The sequence below is a fragment of the Neohortaea acidophila genome, assembly GCF_010093505.1.
Source record: "Neohortaea acidophila strain CBS 113389 unplaced genomic scaffold BDY17scaffold_8, whole genome shotgun sequence".
Classification (NCBI taxonomy): Eukaryota; Fungi; Ascomycota; class Dothideomycetes; order Mycosphaerellales; family Teratosphaeriaceae; genus Neohortaea; species Neohortaea acidophila.
The window spans coordinates 579,168-601,519 of record NW_022985517.1 but is presented as its reverse complement, the minus strand read 5'-3'; the positions used below and the strand labels follow the sequence as shown (position 1 = coordinate 601,519).

At 54.8% G+C, this 22,352-nt stretch overlaps 13 protein-coding genes across 13 annotated transcripts; 8 read left to right on the top strand and 5 right to left on the bottom strand.

Moving 5' to 3' along the window:
* Window positions 1-18: 18 nt before the first annotated feature.
* Window positions 19-1,325, top strand: BDY17DRAFT_254284 (alcohol dehydrogenase; the record flags this gene model as incomplete). The annotated part of the gene is made up of 4 exons (XM_033731418.1): window positions 19-77; window positions 137-222; window positions 322-563; window positions 621-1,325. The coding sequence occupies 4 exons, from the start codon at window positions 19-21 to the stop codon at window positions 1,323-1,325; spliced, it is 1,092 nt and encodes a 363-aa protein (XP_033587822.1).
* Window positions 1,326-1,533: 208 nt separating this feature from the next.
* Window positions 1,534-3,488, top strand: BDY17DRAFT_185344 (fungal-specific transcription factor domain-containing protein). The gene is made up of 3 exons (XM_033729956.1): window positions 1,534-1,655; window positions 1,710-3,414; window positions 3,472-3,488. The coding sequence occupies exons 1-2, from the start codon at window positions 1,601-1,603 to the stop codon at window positions 3,158-3,160; spliced, it is 1,506 nt and encodes a 501-aa protein (XP_033587821.1). The 5' UTR covers window positions 1,534-1,600; the 3' UTR covers window positions 3,161-3,414; window positions 3,472-3,488.
* BDY17DRAFT_325954 (phytanoyl-CoA dioxygenase family protein) lies at window positions 3,234-4,254 on the bottom strand (the record flags this gene model as incomplete). The annotated part of the gene is made up of 3 exons (XM_033737436.1): window positions 3,234-3,459; window positions 3,535-3,762; window positions 3,815-4,254. 3 exons carry the CDS (start codon window positions 4,252-4,254, stop codon window positions 3,234-3,236), a joined length of 894 nt encoding a protein of 297 aa, XP_033587820.1.
* An 850-nt stretch (window positions 4,255-5,104) lies between these two features.
* On the top strand, window positions 5,105-6,626 carry BDY17DRAFT_300962 (uncharacterized protein). The gene is made up of 3 exons (XM_033734154.1): window positions 5,105-5,497; window positions 5,585-5,685; window positions 5,754-6,626. Exons 1-3 carry the CDS (start codon window positions 5,273-5,275, stop codon window positions 6,490-6,492), a joined length of 1,065 nt encoding a protein of 354 aa, XP_033587819.1. The 5' UTR covers window positions 5,105-5,272; the 3' UTR covers window positions 6,493-6,626.
* Window positions 6,627-7,767: 1,141 nt separating this feature from the next.
* Window positions 7,768-9,174, top strand: BDY17DRAFT_230293 (ASST-domain-containing protein; the record flags this gene model as incomplete). Its single annotated transcript, XM_033730205.1, has 1 exon — window positions 7,768-9,174. A coding segment is annotated over one exon (1,407 nt), but the record flags the coding sequence as incomplete, so codon positions are not given.
* Window positions 9,175-10,072: 898 nt separating this feature from the next.
* Window positions 10,073-11,369, top strand: BDY17DRAFT_317926 (uncharacterized protein; the record flags this gene model as incomplete). The annotated part of the gene is made up of 3 exons (XM_033736148.1): window positions 10,073-10,290; window positions 10,349-10,453; window positions 10,511-11,369. The coding sequence occupies 3 exons, from the start codon at window positions 10,073-10,075 to the stop codon at window positions 11,367-11,369; spliced, it is 1,182 nt and encodes a 393-aa protein (XP_033587817.1).
* A 50-nt stretch (window positions 11,370-11,419) lies between these two features.
* BDY17DRAFT_228396 (coiled-coil domain-containing protein 55-domain containing protein) lies at window positions 11,420-12,274 on the bottom strand (the record flags this gene model as incomplete). The annotated part of the gene is made up of 1 exon (XM_033730174.1): window positions 11,420-12,274. A coding segment is annotated over one exon (855 nt), but the record flags the coding sequence as incomplete, so codon positions are not given.
* A 508-nt stretch (window positions 12,275-12,782) lies between these two features.
* BDY17DRAFT_325949 (uncharacterized protein) lies at window positions 12,783-13,419 on the top strand (the record flags this gene model as incomplete). Its single annotated transcript, XM_033737435.1, has 4 exons — window positions 12,783-12,819; window positions 12,878-12,942; window positions 13,015-13,083; window positions 13,144-13,419. 4 exons carry the CDS (start codon window positions 12,783-12,785, stop codon window positions 13,417-13,419), a joined length of 447 nt encoding a protein of 148 aa, XP_033587815.1.
* Window positions 13,320-14,881, bottom strand: BDY17DRAFT_185297 (FAD dependent oxidoreductase-domain-containing protein). The gene is made up of 4 exons (XM_033729955.1): window positions 14,677-14,881; window positions 14,497-14,605; window positions 14,300-14,438; window positions 13,320-14,241 (listed from the first exon to the last, which is right to left on the bottom strand). Exons 3-4 carry the CDS (start codon window positions 14,393-14,395, stop codon window positions 13,408-13,410), a joined length of 930 nt encoding a protein of 309 aa, XP_033587814.1. The 5' UTR covers window positions 14,396-14,438; window positions 14,497-14,605; window positions 14,677-14,881; the 3' UTR covers window positions 13,320-13,407.
* Window positions 14,882-14,906: 25 nt separating this feature from the next.
* On the bottom strand, window positions 14,907-17,213 carry BDY17DRAFT_300954 (uncharacterized protein). The gene is made up of 2 exons (XM_033734153.1): window positions 16,927-17,213; window positions 14,907-16,658 (listed from the first exon to the last, which is right to left on the bottom strand). The coding sequence occupies exons 1-2, from the start codon at window positions 17,079-17,081 to the stop codon at window positions 15,050-15,052; spliced, it is 1,764 nt and encodes a 587-aa protein (XP_033587813.1). The 5' UTR covers window positions 17,082-17,213; the 3' UTR covers window positions 14,907-15,049.
* Window positions 17,214-17,782: 569 nt separating this feature from the next.
* BDY17DRAFT_317923 (ribosomal protein L37ae) lies at window positions 17,783-18,194 on the bottom strand (the record flags this gene model as incomplete). Its single annotated transcript, XM_033736147.1, has 3 exons — window positions 17,783-17,875; window positions 17,941-18,076; window positions 18,145-18,194. 3 exons carry the CDS (start codon window positions 18,192-18,194, stop codon window positions 17,783-17,785), a joined length of 279 nt encoding a protein of 92 aa, XP_033587812.1.
* A 122-nt stretch (window positions 18,195-18,316) lies between these two features.
* On the top strand, window positions 18,317-19,950 carry BDY17DRAFT_300948 (Saccharopine dehydrogenase-domain-containing protein). Its single transcript, XM_033734152.1, has 2 exons — window positions 18,317-19,482; window positions 19,532-19,950. The coding sequence occupies exons 1-2, from the start codon at window positions 18,527-18,529 to the stop codon at window positions 19,806-19,808; spliced, it is 1,233 nt and encodes a 410-aa protein (XP_033587811.1). The 5' UTR covers window positions 18,317-18,526; the 3' UTR covers window positions 19,809-19,950.
* An 81-nt stretch (window positions 19,951-20,031) lies between these two features.
* Window positions 20,032-22,342, top strand: BDY17DRAFT_300943 (dolichyl glycosyltransferase). The gene is made up of 8 exons (XM_033734151.1): window positions 20,032-20,202; window positions 20,255-20,333; window positions 20,386-20,579; window positions 20,629-21,122; window positions 21,177-21,316; window positions 21,365-21,675; window positions 21,727-22,095; window positions 22,145-22,342. The coding sequence occupies exons 1-7, from the start codon at window positions 20,126-20,128 to the stop codon at window positions 21,932-21,934; spliced, it is 1,503 nt and encodes a 500-aa protein (XP_033587810.1). The 5' UTR covers window positions 20,032-20,125; the 3' UTR covers window positions 21,935-22,095; window positions 22,145-22,342.
* The last annotated feature ends 10 nt before the right edge of the window (window positions 22,343-22,352 follow it).

Here is a 22,352-nt window from a genome sequence, read left to right as displayed (position 1 = left end):
GACTACCTACTCCCCACAATGAAGGCGCTAAGATTCTATTCCGCAAAGGACCTGCGGGTCGACGACGTCCCTCGACCGTGCGTTGTGCTTGAACCCACCCGAACTCATTGCCGAACGTCGAACTAATCGACAACAGAGAATGCGGCGCAGACGAAGTGCGATTGAAGATTGCATATGTCGGGATCTGCGGCAGTGACATTCATGAATACCTCATCGGGCCCAGTACGTGACCACCATCCTTCACAAATGTTGATTCGGTCATTGATGGCTGATGGAATCTAGTGCTCTACGGCGGCACCATCCTAGACGACGTAATGGCAGGCATCCTACCCGCCGACCCAACGAAGGCAGTCAATCGCTACACAGGTGGTCGCCTACCGCAAATCATGGGCCACGAAATCAGCGCAACGATTGTCGAAGTCGGCAAAGACGTCCAGGGTTACAAGGTAGGCCAGAGGGTGGCGGTCAACGCGGCCATCGACGATCGACATCACGGCCACGAGCTTTGCGATCCTTGCGAGAAGGGAAGGCATAATATTTGCGATAGGATTTCGTTTTACGGGGTAAGTGGCGATGTTGACGACTCGATGCGATACTTTGCTGACGTGCGCGGCAACTAGGTCAACTCACCTGCTGGTGGCTTCGCCGAGGAAATGGTCGTCAAGTCAGTCGCGCTCGTCCCGATCCCCGACGGTGTTTCTCTCAAAATCGCCGCACTCGCGGAGCCATTGGCCGTCGCGGCTCACTCCATCCGCATGTCCGGCTTTCAAAAGGGTCAAAACGCTATCGTTTTCGGCGCAGGGCCAATCGGTACGGCGCTGACCTTCCTACTCAAAGACGCCGGCGCGAAATGCGTCATGGTGAGCGAGGTGGCTTCCTCTCGACTCGAGCAAGCCAAAGCCGCAGGCGCAGATCGCACGGTGAATCCGTTGGAAGAGAAGGTGCTGGACGTCGTGCATGAGCTCATGGGCACCGGCGCAGACGTAGCATTCGAAGCTTGTGGACTCCAAGCGACATTCGACGCGGCGCTCGCCAGTGTGAAGACGGGCGGGACCATTTTCAACGTTGCGATTTTGGAGAAGCCGCTGCAGTTGAATACAAACATCCTCACGCGTGGGGAGAAGAAGCTGCTGGCGGGCAATGCTTATACGGCGGAGGATTTCGATCGGGTGATGCGGGTGTTGAGCACGAGAGGGTCGGATGTGGAGAAGTTCATTTCGTCGGTTGTTCCTCTTGCTCGCGCGGTGGAAGATGGGTTTGAGGAGATTGTAAATAACAAGTCGAAGCATAACAAGATCTTGGTGGAGTTGAGTGGGGAGCACTAGGGAGCGCAGTCAAGGAGAGAACTTATGTACCTGTATGATCTTGGATCGATTGAGCACTTGGAGAGTCCTGCTTCTCTCTCCGTTTAACTGTCTGGCGTGTGGTATGGAGATGGGACGAAACTGGAATGAGCAGTCGTCTGATCGGTCGCTCCTTCTCCGACTGTCGGGCTGGATCTAGGCTGTGGGGCCGACCACCCTTCTCTTCCAACCTTCCTCTTCCATCTTTGAAGACCTGTCACGATCACCACCACCACCAACAACATGCTTTCAAGACCATGAAAAACGTTCGGATAGGCAATCTGCCGTCCACTCGTCCACAGGCTTCCAAGGGTAACGCTGCCAGGCTGCCGCGTGCTATCTGACTACCGAGACTGACACTTGCAGATTGTCGCCACTGCATCAAACGTCGCATACAATGCGATCGTAGCGTGCCCGAGTGTCGCAAATGCGCGATCCGGAAATTACAATGTCCGGGCTATGATCGAGTGCAGTTGAGATGGAAGGCAGGCGTCGTGAAGCGTGGGAAGTCCCCGTCATCCACCTTTGCGCTGGACGCCGGGTCGAGGACGGTAATGGAGGAAATTGGCGAAATATCAGCGCCCTCATCGTCCGCGGCGGTGCCCGCGATGGACTCTCAACTGGTGGCATCTTCCATGGCCAACCAGTCCGTCAGCTTCACGCTATCCCAGAACCTCCTCGACTACTTCGATCGAGAACTTGCTGCTCGCCTGGCATGGCTTGACGGACCCGACAATACCTGGCGGAAGATCATCGCCCCTCTTGCGCGACGGTCTTCTTGTGTCCATCTTGCCCTGTTGAGTTTCGTAGCCACTCACATGTCCTGCACATCGTCGGCAGACCATGCTTGGACAGGAGACATGAGAACCCTTGGCCATCGTCTTCGCGAGAAAAGTCTCGTCTCCTTGAGCACCAAGATGCGACATGAATTGGATCACAACGACCCTATGCCTGATCAGCGTCGAATGGAGAATCTCAGCGAGATCATTGCTGGCATGCTCAGCCTCTGTCACGAAGGCATGGTCGACCCCAGCTCTACTGCTTGGCAAATACACCTGCGAGCTTGTCGGATTGCTATCGACAGATACACTTTGGCGGTACGCAGAGGCACCGATTCAGGTACCGATCAATTGGTTCATGAAGTGGTGGAGCTGGCGGCATTCAGCGACCTGAGTTCATTCAAGTCCGAGAAGCATGAGAATACGGCAGCCTGCCTCTCGTTCGAAAAAGGCTCGTTTTGGGGCTTCACAGCTTTCATGAACCAAGTTACGGCCTTGGAAAGACGGCTCAGTGCTTCGCTCAAGAAAGGCGCCCATTTAGAAGTCGACATGATGCCGTGGAGAGCATCTCTGGAACACACGCTGATGCTCGTTTCCGCCGAAGCCTCTGCCACGCTCGCACCATCTTTGCATGAGCGATTTCAGTACGTCATCGAGACGCATTACTACGCCTGCTTGATCTATTGCCATCAAGCTCTTGCGGGAAAGTCAGAGGCAGCGCAAGTGATAGAGGCTGCACTTGATCCACTACTCGGTGCCATTCAGACCATCACCTCATGGACAACGACGGAATTTACCCACGACGTATTCTGGCCCCTCTTCATCGCCGCGACCGAGTGTGGAACGAATGAGCAAAGACGAAACACCGTACAAGCATCCTGTCGCGACTGCATCGAAAAGACGGGCTTCTGGTGTAATTCAGCGGCTCTAAGTTTCGTCCAGGCATTTTGGGATCGAGCAGACTCCGACTCCCATAAGACGTGGGTGCAGTATGCGCGCGACTATCAGACTGAAAGTAAATCATTCCTGATCTATTGAATCTTGCACTACGTCGAGGATGCTGTGGAACGATTTCATACATCAGCGCGCATCCTGGCCTGGAAAGCAGACTTCACATGTTGACGGTCTCCTCGTCTTCCACGCCAAACAAAACCCGCATTGGATCTTGATAATTCATGAAGCCAACGCCCGGCTCACATACGCCATACCCAAGGAGTCGCTGAGCCTGCGGTTTCAGCTGTCTAGCTCTTTCGAGTGGTACCATCAGAAACTGGTTCTCGGCAGGACGTAGGGTAGGCTTGCACAGAAAGATTCCAACCGTCTCGCGAACTTCGTTTCTAATGAAATAGTCAGCAGGGGCGCGACAACGCGCGGCTACTACTCCGGTATTTGCAAAGCTCAAAGTTACCCACTTTGTGATGTTCGCACCGCCACCATGGTACAGATTCCCCAAGAAGATGAACGCATCACCAATCTCGAGTTCCGCGGGGACCGCATCTTCAGTACGCGGAGGCCTCTCCACTCCCCACAAATGCGACCCCGGTATGCCGACAGTTGCTCCATTTTCTCTCGTGGTCTTCGTTATGGCGGTCACGCAACCGATCATCACCGGCAACTCTGCATTCGTGGGATGATAGTCACTGGAGCACAAGATCAGTCACGAAACAAAGCCTCAACACGGAAACTTCGCACTTATCATCCCTATGCAATCTCTGCTGGCGCCCCCCGGGATTAATGCGAAACGCAACAGTAGAAGAAATGATCGGCTTCCCCGTCACCGTCACCTGTCGATCGCCGTCCCACATAGTATGGCTCGACGACACGAGCGCGTTAGCAACGTCGATATAAAGCGGATTGCACGCGAGCTCGACGCAAGCATCGGAAAGCCCGAGCAGGCCTGTGGCACGTTGTGTCGTTTCTGGGAAGAAGCCGGATGGATCGGGCTTGTCGGAGTCGAAGCTCGGTTTCAGATCCTGCTTGATTTGCAATGCTTGTTCTCGCGGGATCAGGTTGCGGACTATTACGCCGCCATCGCGGTTGAGGATGGATATGAGTTTGGCTGTCGTTGTTGTTTTGGTGTCGAGCGCATCGCAGGATTCGAAGCCTTTTGGTTCTGGGATGGGGCGAGTCATGGTGGACTGGAAAAGGATGGGATGACTGGATGTGATGTTCGTTGGAAGAAAGAGAGAATTGAACGCACGCTCACGAAGTATGAGACGAAGACAATGGGCTATATACCTGTCGTGTTTGTTCCAAGTCGCGGCCATCGAATAATGACCATCCCAGGTGTACTAACCCCAATCAGGCCAAATTCGTGAGAAAATGCCAGCCTTGAAGCTACGAGACCCACCGCGAGGCATTCGAATTACTTGAGATGTACTACGCCCACCACCGATGACAAGAGAATAGCGCCCTTCGACTCGCAATAAGTCTGAGCATCCGCCTGCTCAATGGGGTAGTGGGATCCGGGGACTTGATCGCTTGGATTGACCGGGTCAGAGTCGCAGTCTTGTCGCATCTGAGCAAGACTGATATGTTCCCCGGCTGTCGATGTTGAGCTTCGACTTTAAGTCCAAACGATGAAGGCAGCGTCTACTTCCACGAATCGTTAATCGTCTCCTTGGTAAATGTCGTTTCTTAATAACAAACTCGGGATCGGTGAACGCATTGGCAAAGCCGGCCAAGGTGGTGTGGCTCCAGGATGGCATTTGTGACTCGTCGAGGGTACTCTGCGATGGAAGAAGACCAGGGTGTTGAACGGCGGCAATTGATGCAGCGATATACAGAGTACAAATACCACGGCGATGTGCGTGCTGTCGAGACGAGATGTATCGGAATGCGGACGGAACAGCGGGGCGCACAGTCCGCTCTGCTGCTGTCACGCTAACGGGCGTTTCGCATGCAACGGACCAATGGGCTCGCATCTTTCACGACTAGACTGGTCACCGTAAGCCGAAGAGCGAGCTTGACCTCCCCTTCTCCCTCCCGCGTCTTTGCCGCGAGCCCTTTTCAGGCAACACTCAATCGCTCTCCTCTCCTTTGACACATTCGGCGCACACTCAATGACGACACTTCCACTCGCTTGATCCCCGGTACTGGATGGCATGAGCCTTGTCGCTGCTCGGCAGCACCTTTGCGACTAACACCACCATGCTGCTCCGCCATCTCACCTTCCGCTCGCTCCTCTTCCTCGCCCTTCCACTCGCTTACGCCGACGTCGAATTCACTTCTCCCGCCGCCGGAACTACTATACCTGTCGGACCCATTGAAGTAGCATGGAAGGACTCCGGGCTACCGCCTGCTATTGCAGAGCTCACGGGCTATATTCTGGAACTGATGGTCGGAGGCAATGAAGCGAGCGGTATGGCGAATATGGTACGAGACTTACCCTCGTCAGGCGCGCATGCGCCGCAGAACCTGCACGGGAAGCGAAACAGTGGCTGACTCCCGCGTGTTATACAGCTGCCCATCCAAAGCTTCGCCGTCGGTCGCCTGTTCACCAATGGAAGCAGCCTGCAAGCCACCATTGACCCGGGAGTAGCTTCCACGGTCGAGAACGGATTGTACGTTCCCCTCACTCCGCCCACACGTCGTGCGACATCCATCTCCGGACCAACTAACACTCGCCCAGTTTTCTCCGCATCACCTCGACGAGCATCAATACCGGCGTCGTAATCAACTACTCCGACCGTTTCACAATCACCGGCCTTACCGGTGTCACACCATCCTTATATCGAAATGCGGCGCTAGCACTCAATGGCAATACCAACGGCCCTCCGAGAGGCGGTAACGCCCAGGCTTTGACCAGCAGCACACCACAGCCGACAAGCAGCGCAACGCAGAACCCCAAACAGACCATCACTGTCACCGCCGCGACTAAAGTAAACCCTACCTCCGCGCTCCCGCAACCTCATATCGACCACGGCAGCAGCCTCGGTATGGGCGCGATAGCAGGCATAGTCATCGGCGTCCTCGTCCTCGTCATCTCTCTCTTCAGTCTCGCAGCCTGGTTTCTACTCCGCCGGCGACGGAGAAGTAGCGAACACCCTCGCCCGGAGATCAAGATTGTCCGGAGTCAGGACTCCGTTACAACTCTATCCGAGCTCAGTGCCGACGGCAGAGTGGTCGAAATCGGAGCTGGCGTCCCGCCCCCGGAAATGGACAGCACCACCGTCCGCGCCGAATTGGAGGGCGATCTGATACAATGGCCCTCGCCTCGGACGCCTAGCAGAGGGAACTCTTTTGGCCCTCTTGGCACCTGGGGCCGCTCCCCCTTGACTCCCATCGCCCCGAGTATCACCGGGGACGAGACACTCCACGGCACATTTGATTATTTAGGAACGCCAACGACGCCTTCGAGCCGGATATGAGAGGAAGGCGGCAATCTTTTTTCTTTCCAGCCCTTTATGCCATTTCAGAATTGTACATGTATTTACGAAAAAGCGAGACAACAGATATCCCGATAATGGCACATGTCTTCGGGCCTGACGCCCTCTACCACCATCCTCCCAAATCTGCACCAGTCGGCGACGCGTGACCCTGTCGCTGACTTGCTTGAACAACATCTCATACTAATACACCACCTAAATCGTAGCCACCATCGTGCGCTCATCTCTCGTATGCGCTGTAATGCGGAAGTCCCAGTGAAAGAACCGTACACACCTGAGCGTGATAGGGGGTTTTACTAATGATTACATGCCTGCCGTAAACACGCCCAGATGCCGGCCTATGGGATTGCTGAACAGGCGGCGGACTTGCTCCGAGCGGATGCGCAATGACGAGTGGATGGCAGTACTATTGAGCGCTCAGACGATGAAGATTGATCTGATTGGCGACTCGGAGTTTAGTGAAAGGTTTGACGGAGGTTGAACTCCAAATAAATACTGCATCGCGCTTCGGACATGCAACGACACGTGACCAGCCGTCCCAATTTCCCGACCGGGGCGAAATAACCACATTCCGCTTGCCTTTTCGACGATGCCACCTCCCCACTGTGAACCGCTCATTCGCCACCAACTCTGTCGAAATGCGTGCCCGTCCATCCTTTCGGGACTATCTTGCTGACCTTTTCACACCCAAAGGTAGGTGAGGTACATAAAATGGACGGGTGGCCAAGGATATCGCCAGGGGTAATCGGTCGGTTTGTCGCGTCGCTTAAGTAGCAGCACACTCGAGGCGACATTGGCGACTTGGCAGTGCATGAGTGACAGACTTATACATTCAGGAGGCAAACCAACCACAGGTGTAAGGATGAGTAAGAGAAGCTACACCCTCCCCTCCGTCCCTGTCCTTTACTCCGGAATCGTCTGCCTCCTCTCCGGACACCACGACATCGTCCGCACAACGGGCTACTGTGCTGCCACTCCTTCACACCTGCTTCGTTATGAAGCACCACGCTCTTTCACCCCTTCGCTCTCTTTTGTGCTTGTTCTTGTGTACCTCTCAGTATTCGCTCGTCGACGCCCGACGGCATGACGCTCGCAATAGCCCGAAAGTCGACGCAAATGGCTACGAGATCGAGATGGCCCACATCGATACAGACTCACCCCAGCACAAACTGGACTTCTACAAATTCATGACGGTGCGTGCTTTTGCCTGCTCTGACGATTCACCCAGGTGCGAAATTGACACGACATGGTGAACAGCGGCCGGACATCGATGCCCCAAAGTTCAACGTCAAGATCTACAACCCGGATGCCGTTGCCCCCGGCTCTTGGTTCGTCGGTCCTTATCAAGAGCGCGTGCAGAGAGATCCAGGTGGCGCATGGGTTGGACCGCATATATACGATGCTCACGGCGAGCTGGTCTGGAGCGGTGTGCCTCAGTTCGGCCACTGGAACGCCTTTGATTTCCGCGCCACGAATATCGGTGGCGAGCCCATGCTGTCCTTCGTGGATCGCCACGACAGCGGGGTGTTGCTGGACAACACCTATGAAGAGCAGATGAGGTTTCGTGCGTCTGCAGAAGGCGCCGAGTTCAATATGCACGATTTCAACACTGTCCAAGACAGCCAGAGCGTGCTTCTTCTCGAGAGCATTGTCAAACGCGCAGATCGCAATACCTCTCGGCTGATCGGCTTCGACGGCGAATGCAAGATACGGTATTATGGATTTGAAGAGGTCGATGTCGTCACAAAGAAGACCACGTTCAGCTGGAGTTCCGAGGGTCACGTTGACGTGAGTGAAACTTACAACACTCGCCCAGGTGTGGAAGGGCCATGCAACGGGGGATATGGATTCGACTACATCCACGCCAACTCGATCGACAAATTCCCTGATGGCGATTACCTACTAAACGCGCGCAATTGCAACGCAATGTACAAGATATCCAAGACCGATGGGAGGATCGTCTGGCGATTTGGCGGCGCTCGTTCCGACTTCAACTTTGATCCACGCTTCCAAGGTCAACATCACGCACGCGTTCTCTCGCAGAACAAGACACACACCTTGATCTCCTTCCTCGATAATTCCTATCTCCCCTCCAACATGAACCCTTTAATCAACGACTGTTCGCGCGCTTTCGTTGTATCCTTGCGCACCGACACTACGCCAATGACGGCCGAGGTTGTACAGCAGTTGGACCACCCGCATAAGGCGTATGCCTACGGCCGAGGGAACGTCCAAACGCTCCCCAACGGCAACACTTTTGTCGGCTGGACCGACCATTCTCTGCATAGCGAGTACGACACCGCGGGCAATCTCATCCTGGAGGCGCAACTGCAAGCAGACCTAAAATCATACCGATCCTACAAGTTCCCCTGGACTGGCTATCCCGCAGACCCGCCCGACGTTCTCGCAGAAGCTCTTCACGTGGACAGTTCGGAGACAATAAGCACCACCGTCTGGGTCAGCTGGAATGGCGCGACAGAGGTGGATGTGTGGAACTTTTATCAAGTGAGGGCTGACGGGACCTGGCGGCGGCTATTGGGATCTGTGTACAGGCAAGGCTTCGAGACCAAGTTCGTGCACGAGGGGTTCGTTGCGCATGTGCAGGTGGAAGCTCTTGATCGTAATGGGCAAAGCTTGGGAGAGTCGGATGTCTACGATACCCTGCGAGTCAACAATGTCGCAGAGGAGTCCAGCCTTCCGGCGCACGCCAAGCAGCCTTCGCACGCTACTTCGGCAAGTGCGCAAGAGGGAGAGGATCTCGCCGATGAAATGGCAGAGCCTGAAGACGCGGCACCATTGGAGACGCCAGATGTACACGACCGACCTCCCGCGACGACTGGGGTACAAACAGCCCAGCCTGCCGCATCATCATCGAAGCCACAGACCGAGCCGGAGCATACATCCAGATACGAGCCGCCGAGTCCAATGGTGCTCTTCATCATCGGCGTCTTGTGCGCGATAAGCACGTGCTTGTTCTGCTGGCTAGGTGGAGGAAGACTCATGAAATCTTATCAACGACGCTTCGGACCGCAACAGGCTTTGTATACCTCGCTGGAGGAGAAGTCGTATTCCGAGATTGCGTTCGAGGATGGCGACTGCGAAGCTCTCCTGGAAGATAAGAGAGGTCCACGATGATGATTGCGCGTGTCACTCCGTGACTCCGTTATGTGTATATATTACGACTACTTGCTGCAATGAAAAGAGCATTAAAATCGATCCTTGATCCTCGCTTCCACATCGATGAAGACCGAAGTATTTGGCCTCGTTACTGGGTTCGAATTGCGTTACAGTACGCCTCGCGGAGGATCACGATTGTCCGAGTATCGCTTAAATCCTCATCAAGTCAAGAAGTAAGCGCAAATGGTGTACAAGAATCAAGTGCCGTCACGCACTCTGCACACAAACCAGCCTTACAAGGCAATGTGAAAGTTACACCCAAGTAGGTGAGTCTGTGCCTCAGGCATCCACCAACCTAACCACCTCAACCTCCACCCTCCCTTCACTTTCCTCCAAAACCCCAAAACCCATTTCTACCCCAGGTCACCGACCGCTCTTGTCCGCCATGGCGGCTCAGGAGCGGCCGTACGAGCCCCCATTACCATCACGGATCGCTTCCACGCTCGTAATCGGCGGCGTAGGCTTCCTTTCGCGCTCCTTTTTGTACCTTTTCAGCAACACCGAGACGCGAGGATTGGATGGGTTTCTGCGCTTTCTTGACAAGCGAAGGGATGAGGCGGAGCGGCAGCGCGGGTTAATTACTGTTTCGAATCATTTGAGCGTGTACGTCTCGCGCACCTTGGAGCTTACGGGGGGTATGAAGCTAATGGGGTTTGTGCAGACTCGACGACCCCATGATCTGGGGCGTTTTGCCTTTCAAGTATCTGTTCCGCCCGGGGAATATGAGGTGGTCGTTGGGGAGCTATGACATTTGTTTCAAGAATGGGTATCGATTCTACCACTTGTGGGTGCCGTAAAACACAATGGCTAATCATGTGAACAGACAATCTGGACTTCTATCCTCGTTCTTTACGTACGGACAGACATTGCCGACGCAAAGGCTGGCCCACTCCAAGTACGGCGGTCTCTTCCAACCCACCATGGTGGAAGTCATCCGCCTTTTGAGCGATCCGCACGCAGCGTCTACAGCAAACAACCCCACCCTTCCGACCATGGAGGAGATCTCAGCACATCAGAGCCTGCCAGTGTCGGACCCATTCTCCGCCTCGGAATTGACGTTTTCAACCAATGGCATGGACTCATTCCCAGCACCATCAGCCTACCCCATCCGTCGTTTCAGCTGGGTGCACATTTTCCCCGAGGGCATGATTCACCAGCATCCGCGCAAAGTGATGCGCTATTTCAAATGGGGCGTTGCGAGATTGATCCTAGAAGCAGAACCGTGTCCGGACGTTGTGGCAATGTGGATAGATGGGCCGCAAGAAGTCATGAACGAAAAGCGTACTTGGCCCAGGCCGCTTCCACGGCCTGGCAAGGCCATCGCCATCACATTCGGCGAGCCGGTGGATGTGGAGGCTGTTTTTGAGCCTTTCAGACAGAGATGGCGCGCGCTCAAAGATAGAGTGCAGCAGGAGAGGCACCATGCTGATCGAGCTGAGATGCCGGTGGATCGCCTGGGCGAGCTGTCCGATGAGCAGCTCAGGTATGGGCGAGAAGCTGAGCAATTGCGAATCGAAGTCACCCTGGCCGTGCGGAACGAAGTTCTCAAAGTGCGTCGCTCGTGTGGTCTACCAGACGAAGATCCGAAGCGTGGACTGGCAGAAACTTGGCGGCGGGAAGGTCGGCAGTCTGCGACTGAGGAAGGCGAGATGGACGACCGTAGTGTCGTCAAAGACATGTAATGTCCAATGCATATCTTCTTCATTCAGCCTTCGCCACGCTCCTTTGCGGCCTTTCTCGCAAGGTATCTCGCGCGGGCATCGCTGACATCCTTCTCTGTTTTTGTCGTCTTGGCCGCATTCTCAATCTTCTTGCGCTCCTCCTCTTCCTCTTCTCGCGCCCGTTTCGCCTGCGCCGCAAGTTGCTCCTCCATCATCCTCGTCTGCCGCTCTCGCTGCGCATCCCGACTGGCATGGTTTCGATTCGCAAAGGCTGATGGTCCCGGCCGCGCAGACGTCTTCAGGTGATCCGCACCCCGCCCATCCGTCGATTTTCCAGAAGGTGCAACGTTCAGGCCAGCAGACAGCAGTTCTCGCTTATCCACCACCTGCCCTTCCTCATTCACATGCACGTCGACGCCCTTTGCTCGCATTTCTGCCGCCAACTCCACATCCGTCTTCTTTCGACCACGCTCTTCCGTCGCTTTCGCCGCATCCTGCTGTTCCACTTTCGCGGCAGCTTCGAGTGCTTCTTGATACGCCTGCTCCCTCTGGTCCATCATCCCACGATAGAAACCCTGCATACCACCACCCAGCTGTCCCTTCCTCTTCTCCTCCAATTCCGCCTTTGCCTTTTCCTCTTCCTCCAACCGCCTCGTCTCCTCCTGCTGCTCCTTATACGCACCAGTAACAAACTTCTCCTTGTCCGCGAAATCGTCGCCTTCCGCCTCTCGCTCCTTCTGAAGCAGCTTCTCCTTCGCCATCTGCTGATCTTGTTTCCGCCTCGCCGCTGCGTCTAGGAGGTTGTTGATGTACTTGGGTTTCCGCTCAATGGCATCCTGTCGAGCTGCGGCCTTCTTTGCATCAGTGACGCTCGTTTTCGCATCGTGAAAAGAATCGTAGTCGAAGATGGAGGCATCGACTTCCTCGGCCGCTTTTACACGCGCTTGAGCTGCTTGCGCCGAGGCCATATCTTGTCGCTCTTCTTGCTCTTTCTTCGCACCCGTGGGGGGTCCGTTCGGTCCCTTCCGAGGCGCATGGCTATTGCCTCCGACGCTGCGGATTTCGTGGGCTGCGTTGCCTCCATTCTGCTTTGCATCAACTTCGTTCTCCTCCTCGTCGTCTTCGTCCAGTAATGTTCTGCGAGCTGGAGGCGGCTTGCCCTTTTTGATATTCAGCCCGTGCTTGAGCGACATTCTACGGTCTATTGCATGCAAGTTGCAGCATTCGAGAATGATTGTGGCAGAGTCGCAGTTGAATCGTGAATGCTGAAGTAAGCGGACAGCGGCCAAAAGTCGACGTATCAAATGCTCGTACTCCAGCGCGCCCGACTTCACTTAACACAATACAACCTTCGAATGGACGATGCGGTAGCTCTGGATAGCGTGCCTCTCTATCGGCAGGAAGGGCGACTGACGGCCACATGAGTGCATCAATATGGATGCATCTCTGCGCAACACGGCCAGTCTAGTGGGTACGCATTGACGTAAAGCACCAATTGCCCATTCCGCTGCTCACCATCACCACTACAGGCAGAATCGAGAAACTCCGAGATGATCTTATCAAACACTTCGAAGCTCTTGTTGGGCATGCGGGAGTACGTAGAAATCTGCGCATCTCAATTCTCATTCTGAGGGTTACATGCTGACTCTGCTTTGCCATCTTCCAGATCAATCGGCCAGACCGCACGAGCACGGCGATAACGCAGTACCAGATGCAGGTCGAGACCGCGGCTCTCGTACGTTGCGTCAACCAAACTCCGAGTGCTGCGTTTCTCACTCACTGACGCTTGCGCTAGATCCGCGCAACCGAAGATTTCCAAGCCCTCATCCGCCAGCTGCAGGAAATGTGGCTCTTCGGGCAACTGGATACAGTGGGGGAGAGTAAAGTGCAACAGCAGACTGACGAGAATGCGAAAGTGGTTGCGGAGCTTTTGAAGCAGCTTTTGGAGCGACAGGGGCCTGCGCCGCGAGAACAGGTCGATGGAGGTTCTCCCCCTGCTGTTGATGAGGCGATGCCGAATGGGTCGTCACCAGCGCAGGGCGCAGTGTCTAATTCAGAGCTAGAGTCGTGAAAATACATGGCTCCCGCCAGTACTCTCCGTCACCAATCTTACGACCAGCCTGGCTGATCCAACAGACTGCTGATATCCCGCCCCTCCGTGGCCGTACGCATGCACGACTCTCCGAGCACCTACGCTCTCTCTCTCCAGTCTCGGCCCTCCCTCCCGACCAGGTCGGAACCCGCATTGCACACTAATCACCTCAAACCCTCCATCGGCACCCGTAAGTAATTCCGGGGCTAGATTGCGATTCTCCTCCAGGATCTGCCTTGTAGTTTGATCATCAATCTCTCCGTTCCAGTTGCCCTTCTCCTTGACACCGCCCAAGATCGTAGTTCCTGATCCAGGCCGAGGGATGCAATAAGAGTAGTTCGCGCCTGTCCTCGTTCTCGTCGCGATCGCCTCCCCCTTCACTAAGACCGTCTGTCCTCGGATGGGATGCATAGCTTCATCACCGCACACCTTCCTCGCACCAAGGCCCGTCGCATTAACAAAGCAGTCTACACCTCCTCTGCCTTTCGCCGTCATGACCTGCTCAGCCGCAGCCAGCGCCTTCTCCAAACCACCATCAACAGGCAGATCGGCCTTCAGGATCTCGACTCCCAAACCCCGAGCCCTGTCCTGAAGATACAACAGATACTTCGGCACATTGATAGACGGCGCGCGAAGCCCCACACCCCACAATGCCTTCGTCAACCCTCGCGTCGCTGCCGTCTGATTCAAGCTGAACAGCGGCTCTTGCATGGGAGGCAGCTGGCGAAAGCTTTGCACGAACGGCGACCACCAGAGTGCCTGCGTTGGCCGGGCGTCGTAGAAGTGATATGAGTCTTGCATCTAGAACGTGATGGTCAGAGTAATCACACCAAGCACTCATCTCCTCCAGAAACCATACCTTCAGACCAGACTTAGGAGCACTGGCATTGTGCGCCTCTCGCTCCAATAATTGCACCCAGTACTCATACGTCTGCACCTCCCAATCGCACAGCATCGGCTCTGAAGGCGTGGCGGATGCATTCCAATGCGCCCCGGCCCTGGTTTCAGACGCAGGTCAGCCAGCGGATCGCAAAAAGCAGATTGATTAAGACACACCATGGTGAAGCGTATTCCACCCGCTCATCGCCCGGAACCTGAGCGGCAACAATGGTAACGAGATACCCGCTCTCCGCGAGGAAGATGGCCGACGTCAGGCCCGTAACGCCTGCGCTGGTGTTGACTGTCAGCACGACGAGACGAATCAAAACAGGCGTATGTCAGGAGAGAAGTATTTACCCAATCACGACTACATGTCGTTTGGACATGTTTGGTTTTGCAAATCCGCGATATAGAGGGAAGATGGTCGGTTTATGTGAATGAGATGTGGCTTGAGTCATTAAAACTTTATGTAGAGATGCAGCGCTGGCGAAACACGAAGCTGGTGATGTTAGGGCGCAGCTTGTACCGAAAGAAGCCAAGATGTACAAGTGGTGAATGAAAGATGAAGACACTTGTGAGATTACAGGCGATGAGGTCAATTGAGTCATGTCAGGCTACATGAGCCCGCAAATCCAGCAAGTTCATTATCTCGTCTCAGTATCTACATAAGCAGTTGAGGATGGGCTGCAACCGATTCCCGGCACGCAGGAGAGCCGTGCCAGCATCCTCGTCATGAATCATTACATATAGTCGTAGCGGCAAGGGCAGCGACCGCTTGCTTCACCTCCTCGTCAGCGACAGCCTGCCACCTCTCCCTCTCGGCTTGGTCTGCGAGCGCGGAAACATCGCCAACGAGGTCATACAGCTTGCGCGAGACGCTCTTGTTGATGTCGGTGTACTGCTCCTTCGTGACCTCCCTGTCGCGGTAGCGGGATCCCAATGCCAGCTTCACCATGCGTTGTATCTCTTCTTTTGCGGAGTAAGATAGATTGCGGCTCGGCGATGCCGATGCGGCGCGGGGTTGATGCTCTTCTTCAATGCTGGACGGTGGGCTGCCCGACTTCCGACGGTGCCGACCTCGCCTATTGACGTGTCGAATGCGCGAAGGACCTTGCGACACGACCGCGGGCGAGAATGGTGAGAAGGTGGCATTCAGAGGCGAGGATAAGGGCATGATGGTGGAGGAGAGGGGCGGAGATGAGGGTCGATGGGGTGGCGGTGTCACGGATAGCGCGCGCGGTGTGTGCGAGCCGGAGGAAGATGCGTCGGGTGACGAATCTCTCGGCGATAGCTGGCCGTTGTTTTGCTCTGACGCGCCTGGAGAGCCGGCAGAAATGGGTTTGCTTTCGACTTCGCGAAGAAGTGAGGATAGAAAGGTAGGTTGCTCTTCCGGTCGTGATAAAGTGGCCGTCGGGGGTTGTGCTGGTTGTTGATCGGCTCGGGGTTCAGGGCGTCGTAAACGGGGTCTCTTTTGCGGAGGTTGATCGACCTGTTCAACTTCGGGTTCTGGCGCTGGCGACGCTGTTGCCTTGCGCTTGCGCCGTCTCACTGACGCGGGCGCGTCTTGTGACTCTCGCGCTTTGTCAAAGGCATTCCAGGCTCGGAGCTCTTCTTGCGATTCGGGGTTGGGTCTTGTTGCCTCTCCCTGCAGCCTACTATTGGCGATGTCACGTAGTCGATTTGTCGCGCCTTGTTGGTTGGCAACCTCAAACCGACGCTGCCAACGAGCGAACTCCCGTCGTTGTTCTTCTGTGCGTTGATCACTGAGCTCGTCGTCAAAGGGAAAGTCGAGGTCCAGATCGAGGCGGCGGGACACCTCTTGCCATACACGCGCCCATATGGCATCGTTGTTGCGTCGTGTGCGCCGCTGGGGAGCTGCCGGTCGCCGTCGTCGTCTTCCTCTTACGGCCGAAGCCATGCCGGGCAGACCCAGGTCGTTTTCGAGGTCAACGAGACACGTCTCGCAGTACCAGACTTCCGGCGCATCGTCGTACCCAGCGCAGAACACGTGGACGGCCTTGTCACAACCGTCGCAGTACATGACGCCATGCTCCTCGCTGGCTACGCCACACAAGAGACACGGCTCGTACGCTTCTGCTTCGAACAGTTCATCTTCGATGATCATGGTAGGGTCAAGCTCGGCTTCCTGAACCTTGTCGCGGACGACGTAGCTGTCGATGACAGGGCCACCGACGACCTCGCATAGCTCGACCATGTTGAAAGTGGATCGACATATCGGACAGCTGTTTGCACGCTCCACCCACGGGGTCAGACATGAGTTGTGCAGATCGTGAGCGCATGGCAGCAGGTGGGCGATGGCTTCCTCGTCGGATTGGATGCTGCAATTTGAACATTAGCCCATCTTCGCCCATAACGCGTGAGCACGTTACTGGAGGCCTCCAGCAGCCGTGTGCAAGAAGCACGAGGCGAAAGGAAACCCTCACCATCCAAGCTTATTCGGCGAGTATCTTGATGCAGATAGTCAAGCCGTCCAAGAGTGGAAGTCCGTACCGAAGCGGTAGTAGGAAGGAGTATCGGGCCGCGGAGGACCTCCAGTACGAAAACATCGTCGATCGTTTCGCTCACGTGTGGATCGGAGGGTGGTACCTTTTCGCATTTAATGTTGCATGTCTTCGGACATCATGACTTTGGCGCGCCGCATCTCCCGCGGTATCAGCCGCAGTGGCGGCTATATCCGGTGCGGGTTCCTCGACGGTGGAGGTGCGCAGGTCACCGAGGCAGACGATACACGTCTCTGCCATGTCTTGAGAGGGATTGTAAAGGCGTGAAGAGTGTGGGTTGATACAACGACATGAGTAAATCAGTTTCGAGGTGGTAAGTGAGGAAAGGAAGGGAAGAATGACCGCGAAGTTCAGGTTGCACTAAAATGCGGAGGCCTTAATCATCACGGGTCGGTGAAGCGGCCCGCTCCGAAAGGGGATAGTTAGCCGACCAATCACGGCGGTGGCGATCATATCGTGCTGAATGTGCAGATTGCTCCTGGATGTGAAGCGGTTACAGGGAGTCATGAGCTCACCTGATCTCGAGCATGTGCTGGGCATGTCAGAAAAGCCCAGTGAGTCATGGAAGAGGCGGGATTGGGAGGGACGTCTTGCCAATGATCTTCGCTACAGTTCCCACTGATCATTTGGTGATCGCAGTATTCGAGCATGGTAATGCGTGCAGTAGGTCGAAGACGGTGAGCTTGCAACCACGCAGTCATTGTATGTCCGTGAGCTGGTCCTCTTGCCACCGTGAAGTGCTACGAGCGGTGCAACTTCCCAGCCCAGATTTCACCACATTGTACCGAGGAAAGAGGGTATGGAACGGTGATGTCGAATCAATGTCGCAAGGTTTGATCATCCGAGGCCTGCTAGCTATTCGCCCGCCCGATGGGGTGAGGTCCTAATGCACATTGGTCCTCCTGATTCTCTGTCCCGAAGCATGCAAAGTCATCTCTTTCTTAAACCTCCGCAATTTCACGCAACCGTCTGATGGTGGACCGGGTCGCCGCCGCCGCCGGTGTCGAAACCATGTACGCGCCACCTGCAATCGTCTGTCGCATAGAGTGTTAGTTCACTAGTAACGCGCTGTCCCCGATTTTTAGACGCCGAGACCGACCTTCTTGCATGCGCTGCAGTGCCAGATACCGGTCGAGTGTCGCTTCACAGTCGTCTTGCCGCAGAATGTGCACACATATTTGGCGTGTTGTGAGATTTCGATCTTCTTGACCTGCTTGCGGAGGGAGGCACCGTAACTGTTCAATCGTCAACTTCCGCCCTCTCACCACGCCCTGGCTGGCTTCCATGTGCGGAATGTGCGTACCGGGTACCGTATTTGCCGGTGATGCCGACCTTCTTCGTTCGCTTCGTCATTTTGCTGGTGTTGTCTGGATGGGAACGACGGTGGTTTGATGAGACGTCAAACTTTCGACGATGTGTGCGAAATTCGAGAGTGGAAAGCCAAGCCAAGACTTTCGCAATCACAAGCGGGAGGCCCGAAAGTCTAATCCAGTATGGCTGCCCGCCCCACTTTTATCTTGTGTCGGGCAGGCTTTCATTGATGATGGATGATGCGACCGCTCAATTCCCATGATAGACTGGCATCTTCTTGCATGATGCCAGTGTGAGAGCGAGCAGAAACTCAACTCAATATCCGCTACTCCATCATTCCGCACGACAAGACCGAGATAATTGATCTGTACGAGATGGCGCACCAATACGAATGCATCCTACTCGGCGCAACCGGATATACTGGTCAATGGACAGCTGAATACATCACGACACACCTACCGACCGACTTCAAATGGGCAATAGCCGGCCGATCGGAAGCCAAGCTCAAGAACTTGGTGGACGAACTCCGCAGCTTGAATCAAGATCGACAAGCGCCAGGCATTGAAGTTGTGCAACTCCAGCACAACGAGCTGCTACAGCTTGTGAAAAAGACCAAGGTTCTCATCACCACAGTCGGCCCCTACCACAAGTATGGAGAAGTCGCGTTACAGGCGTGTGCAGAGACTGGAACCCATTACCTGGACGTTACTGGTGAGGTCCCGTGGGTCCTTGAAATGACGCAGAAGTATCATGAGACTGCCAAAAGAACAGGCGCCATCATCATACCGCAGAATGGTGTCGAATCTGCACCGGCTGATCTGATGTGTTGGAAACTGGCATCCTTGATTCGAGAACGCTTCAGACAAGGTACCGGCGAGCTCGTCTTTACAATCCACGATATGAGTGTTGCAGCGAGCGGTGGCACGCTCGCGACTGCACTCGGTCTTTTTGACACTTATAGCTTCCAACAATTGGCGAAGTCGCAGGATCCATATTGCTTGTCCCTTGACGCTTCATCCCAGAAGGGAAAGAAGAGACCGATAATGGAGACTCTCGCAGGCGTGCGGACGGTCAGCGGTCTGGGCACTCTTACGGACAGCATTCAAGGACCCGCAGACATTCCAATCATCCACAGATCACGGAGTCTCTACGGCGACAAACTCTATGGGGAGAACTTCTACGTGACGGCTTACATGAGAGCGCGTAACGCCGTCACTGCCTTCGGATTCCATATCTTGTTCATGGCAGCGATGCTTGCAATAACCTTGTCGCCGGTTAGATGGCTGATGAAGCAATTCGTCTATGCTCCAGGAGATGGACCATCGAAAGAGTGTGTATTCACCCAACTTGTGACCAGCTACTTGCTAAGCCAGTTCTAGAGCAGCCAGCAGGGAGTACGTTGAATGGCGCGCCATCGCGAATGCCGATACTGGCAGCACCGGCGACGTGAAACAAGCGTACGGCAAGTTCAGGTGGCAAGGTAGCATGTATCATCTCACCGGCGTCACCTCGGCGGAGGCTGCACTGATCCTAGCTCGTGAGAAGACTTTCGCCAACGAGCTGGGCGGTGGAATTCTGACTCCTTCTACCCTGGGACAGACATATCTGGACCGATTGCAAAAGGCCGGGTTGAATGCCGACTTTAAAGTGCTGTAGACCAAATCTTGAGATCGTTTTGAGATGTGCCTGTATTTGTCGCATCATCTTTCTTTGGAGCTCACATTGTCCCAGACAAGAATGGTCTACTTGAAATGCTCGATGTATTGAGAAGAGAGGGCGATGTCCAATCGCAGGGAACGCGTGAGGATGCGAAAAGTCCGCACTAGGCCGAATTGAGCCAACAAAGTACGCGACACGTGATCCTCACTTTCGCATCCTCAAATACTCGTCGTCCTTGACTTCCCGCCCAATTGTTCTGCTTGCACGCATCATGAGATAACGAAGAGGGCCAGTGTATCTGGCTCGACAGCAAAATGGCCGAAATGTACCCCAGCATCCCGCAGTGCGCCGCACTGGCTACTGCCTTGAAAGTGCTCCTGATGCCAGCGTAGTAAGTTCCACCTGGGCAGAGCGAATTGCGAAAACGTACTAAAGGCTAGCAGTCATTCGACAGATTTCGAGGTACACCGGAACTGGCTTGCCATCACCAACTCATTGCCGTTGAAAGAGTGGTACTACGAGGTCAGCATCCTCCAACCTCACTGCATCTGACCAGTGTACTGATGGGCGGTAGAACACTTCGGAATGGACTCTGGACTATCCCCCTTTCTTCGCCTACTTCGAATGGACACTCTCACAGATGGCGAGCTTCATTGATCCGGCCATGCTTCAGGTCAAGAACCTGGGCTACGACAGTAACGCCACGGTATACTTCCAGCGCAGTACTGTCATCGTCACGGAGCTGGTGCTCGCCTACGCATTGCATCTGTAAGTGGATGGGCATATAGACGCGCAAGTCCGCACTGACATTCAGGAGGTTCATCAAGTCCACCCCGCCTTCAAACAAAAAGCAAGCTCATGCGGCAGCGCTGTCGATTCTGCTCTCTCCCGGCCTGTTGATCATCGACCACATCCACTTCCAGTATAACGGCTTTCTGTACGGAATCCTAATCCTCTCCATCGTGTTGGCTCGTAAACGATCAGGCCTCCTCGCAAGCGGACTAATCTTCGCCGGTCTGCTGTGTCTCAAGCACATCTACCTCTACTTGGCACCGGCGTACTTTGTCTTCCTTCTCCGGGCATATTGCCTTGGTCCGAGGTCTGTGTTCGACATCAAAATCTTCAATTGCATCAAACTCGGCGTGGGCATTGGAGTTATTGCGGGACTGGCGTTTGGACCGTTCGTGTACCTGGGTCAAATGCCGCAAGTCCTGAGCAGACTCTTCCCGTTCTCGCGGGGGTTATGCCATGCATACTGGGCGCCGAACGTGTGGGCAATGTACTCCTTCACAGATCGGGTGCTTATTTACGGTTTGTTCCGAGCGTCATTCTCAGAAATTGCACAACAAGACTGACTAGATGCAGTGGCACCGTATCTCAAGCTTCCTGTGAATCCAGGTGCCATCCAGAGCGTCACTCGCGGCTTGGTGGGAGACACTGCCTTTGCAGTCCTGCCAGATATCACGCCTCGCATGACCTTCACATTGACTCTGGCTGCTCAAATTGTAGGTGCATCCGTCTGCGTGTTCGTTGATGGTACTGACTTCATTCAGCCCGCCTTGCTCAAACTCTTCCTTCAACCAGACTGGCAGACGTTCGTCTCCACGCTCACACTATGCGGCTACGCTTCCTTCCTGTTTGGCTGGCATGTCCACGAAAAAGCCATTCTGCTGGTGATTATTCCGTTCAGCCTTCTTGCGCTCAAGGACCGGCGGTACCTGGGCGCGTTTCGGCCATTGGCTGTTGCGGGCCATGTCAGTCTGTTCCCGCTTCTATTCACAGCAATGGAATTCCCGATCAAAGTGGTCTACACCATTCTCTGGCTGATCGTAATGTTGCTGGCATTCGACCGGCTAACACCTGCGTAAGTGGATTTTACGCTGAAGGGTACGAGCGGATGCTGATAATCGAGTAGATCAGAGAAGCCGAGGGTCTTCTTGCTGGATCGCTTCTCCTTGCTTTACATCGCGGTGGCAATTCCGTTGATTGCATACTGCTCGCTGGTGCACCAGGTGGTTTTTGGGGCGAGGTACGAGTTCTTGCCGCTCATGTTCATCAGTTCGTACTCCGCCTTGGGCGTGGTGGGCAGCTGGGTGGGGTTCCTCGTTGTGTTTTACACATAAAACATTGCAGCATTCAAGGGTCGGATGGTTGGGTTGACGGACCACTGGCATTCTGCACAAATTGACGCCTGGTGGGGATCGACAGATGTCCGCACACAGAGGAAGTCGAGGAGTGCTTGTGGGTCTCTTGTCAACCATTGACGGCATGATAGTGCGATAGACTAAGCTCTATTAATTGAATCCAAGCATGTTTGCTGGTGAGTGACTGACATCATGGGTAAAATTGCCGTATGGGCGAATGTCAGCATGTGCCGGTGGTCGAGATGATGGAAGGCAGTACATCGCGTGCGATGTCGATATACAGCCTCTACACACTAGTCGCTCATCAACGTTGTCAAGCATGGCCCGATTCCCCCGTTCTCTGCGATCCGAATGACTACAAACACGTTGGGTATCGTGGCCAGCTGCAGCGCGGGTG

Coding starts and splice junctions, on each gene's coding strand:
- BDY17DRAFT_185297 (XM_033729955.1), bottom strand. CDS start 14,395: ATGCTGTGCGATTGGGAGGTGCAGACGTATGAGTACTGGGTGCAATTA. Junction 14,242..14,299: donor CTCCTAAGTCTGGTCTGAAG/GTATGGTTTCTG, acceptor ATCACGTTCTAG/ATGCAAGACTCATATCACTT.
- BDY17DRAFT_300943 (XM_033734151.1), top strand. CDS start 20,126: ATGGCCGAAATGTACCCCAGCATCCCGCAGTGCGCCGCACTGGCTACT. Junction 20,203..20,254: donor GTGCTCCTGATGCCAGCGTA/GTAAGTTCCACC, acceptor AAAGGCTAGCAG/TCATTCGACAGATTTCGAGG. Junction 21,317..21,364: donor TGACTCTGGCTGCTCAAATT/GTAGGTGCATCC, acceptor GACTTCATTCAG/CCCGCCTTGCTCAAACTCTT.
- BDY17DRAFT_300948 (XM_033734152.1), top strand. CDS start 18,527: ATGGCGCACCAATACGAATGCATCCTACTCGGCGCAACCGGATATACT. Junction 19,483..19,531: donor GGAGATGGACCATCGAAAGA/GTGTGTATTCAC, acceptor AGCCAGTTCTAG/AGCAGCCAGCAGGGAGTACG.
- BDY17DRAFT_185344 (XM_033729956.1), top strand. CDS start 1,601: ATGAAAAACGTTCGGATAGGCAATCTGCCGTCCACTCGTCCACAGGCT. Junction 1,656..1,709: donor TCGTCCACAGGCTTCCAAGG/GTAACGCTGCCA, acceptor TGACACTTGCAG/ATTGTCGCCACTGCATCAAA.
- BDY17DRAFT_300962 (XM_033734154.1), top strand. CDS start 5,273: ATGCTGCTCCGCCATCTCACCTTCCGCTCGCTCCTCTTCCTCGCCCTT. Junction 5,498..5,584: donor CGAGCGGTATGGCGAATATG/GTACGAGACTTA, acceptor CGTGTTATACAG/CTGCCCATCCAAAGCTTCGC. Junction 5,686..5,753: donor TCCACGGTCGAGAACGGATT/GTACGTTCCCCT, acceptor ACACTCGCCCAG/TTTTCTCCGCATCACCTCGA.
- BDY17DRAFT_300954 (XM_033734153.1), bottom strand. CDS start 17,081: ATGGCAGAGACGTGTATCGTCTGCCTCGGTGACCTGCGCACCTCCACC. Junction 16,659..16,926: donor GCAACATTAAATGCGAAAAG/GTACCACCCTCC, acceptor TTCAAATTGCAG/CATCCAATCCGACGAGGAAG.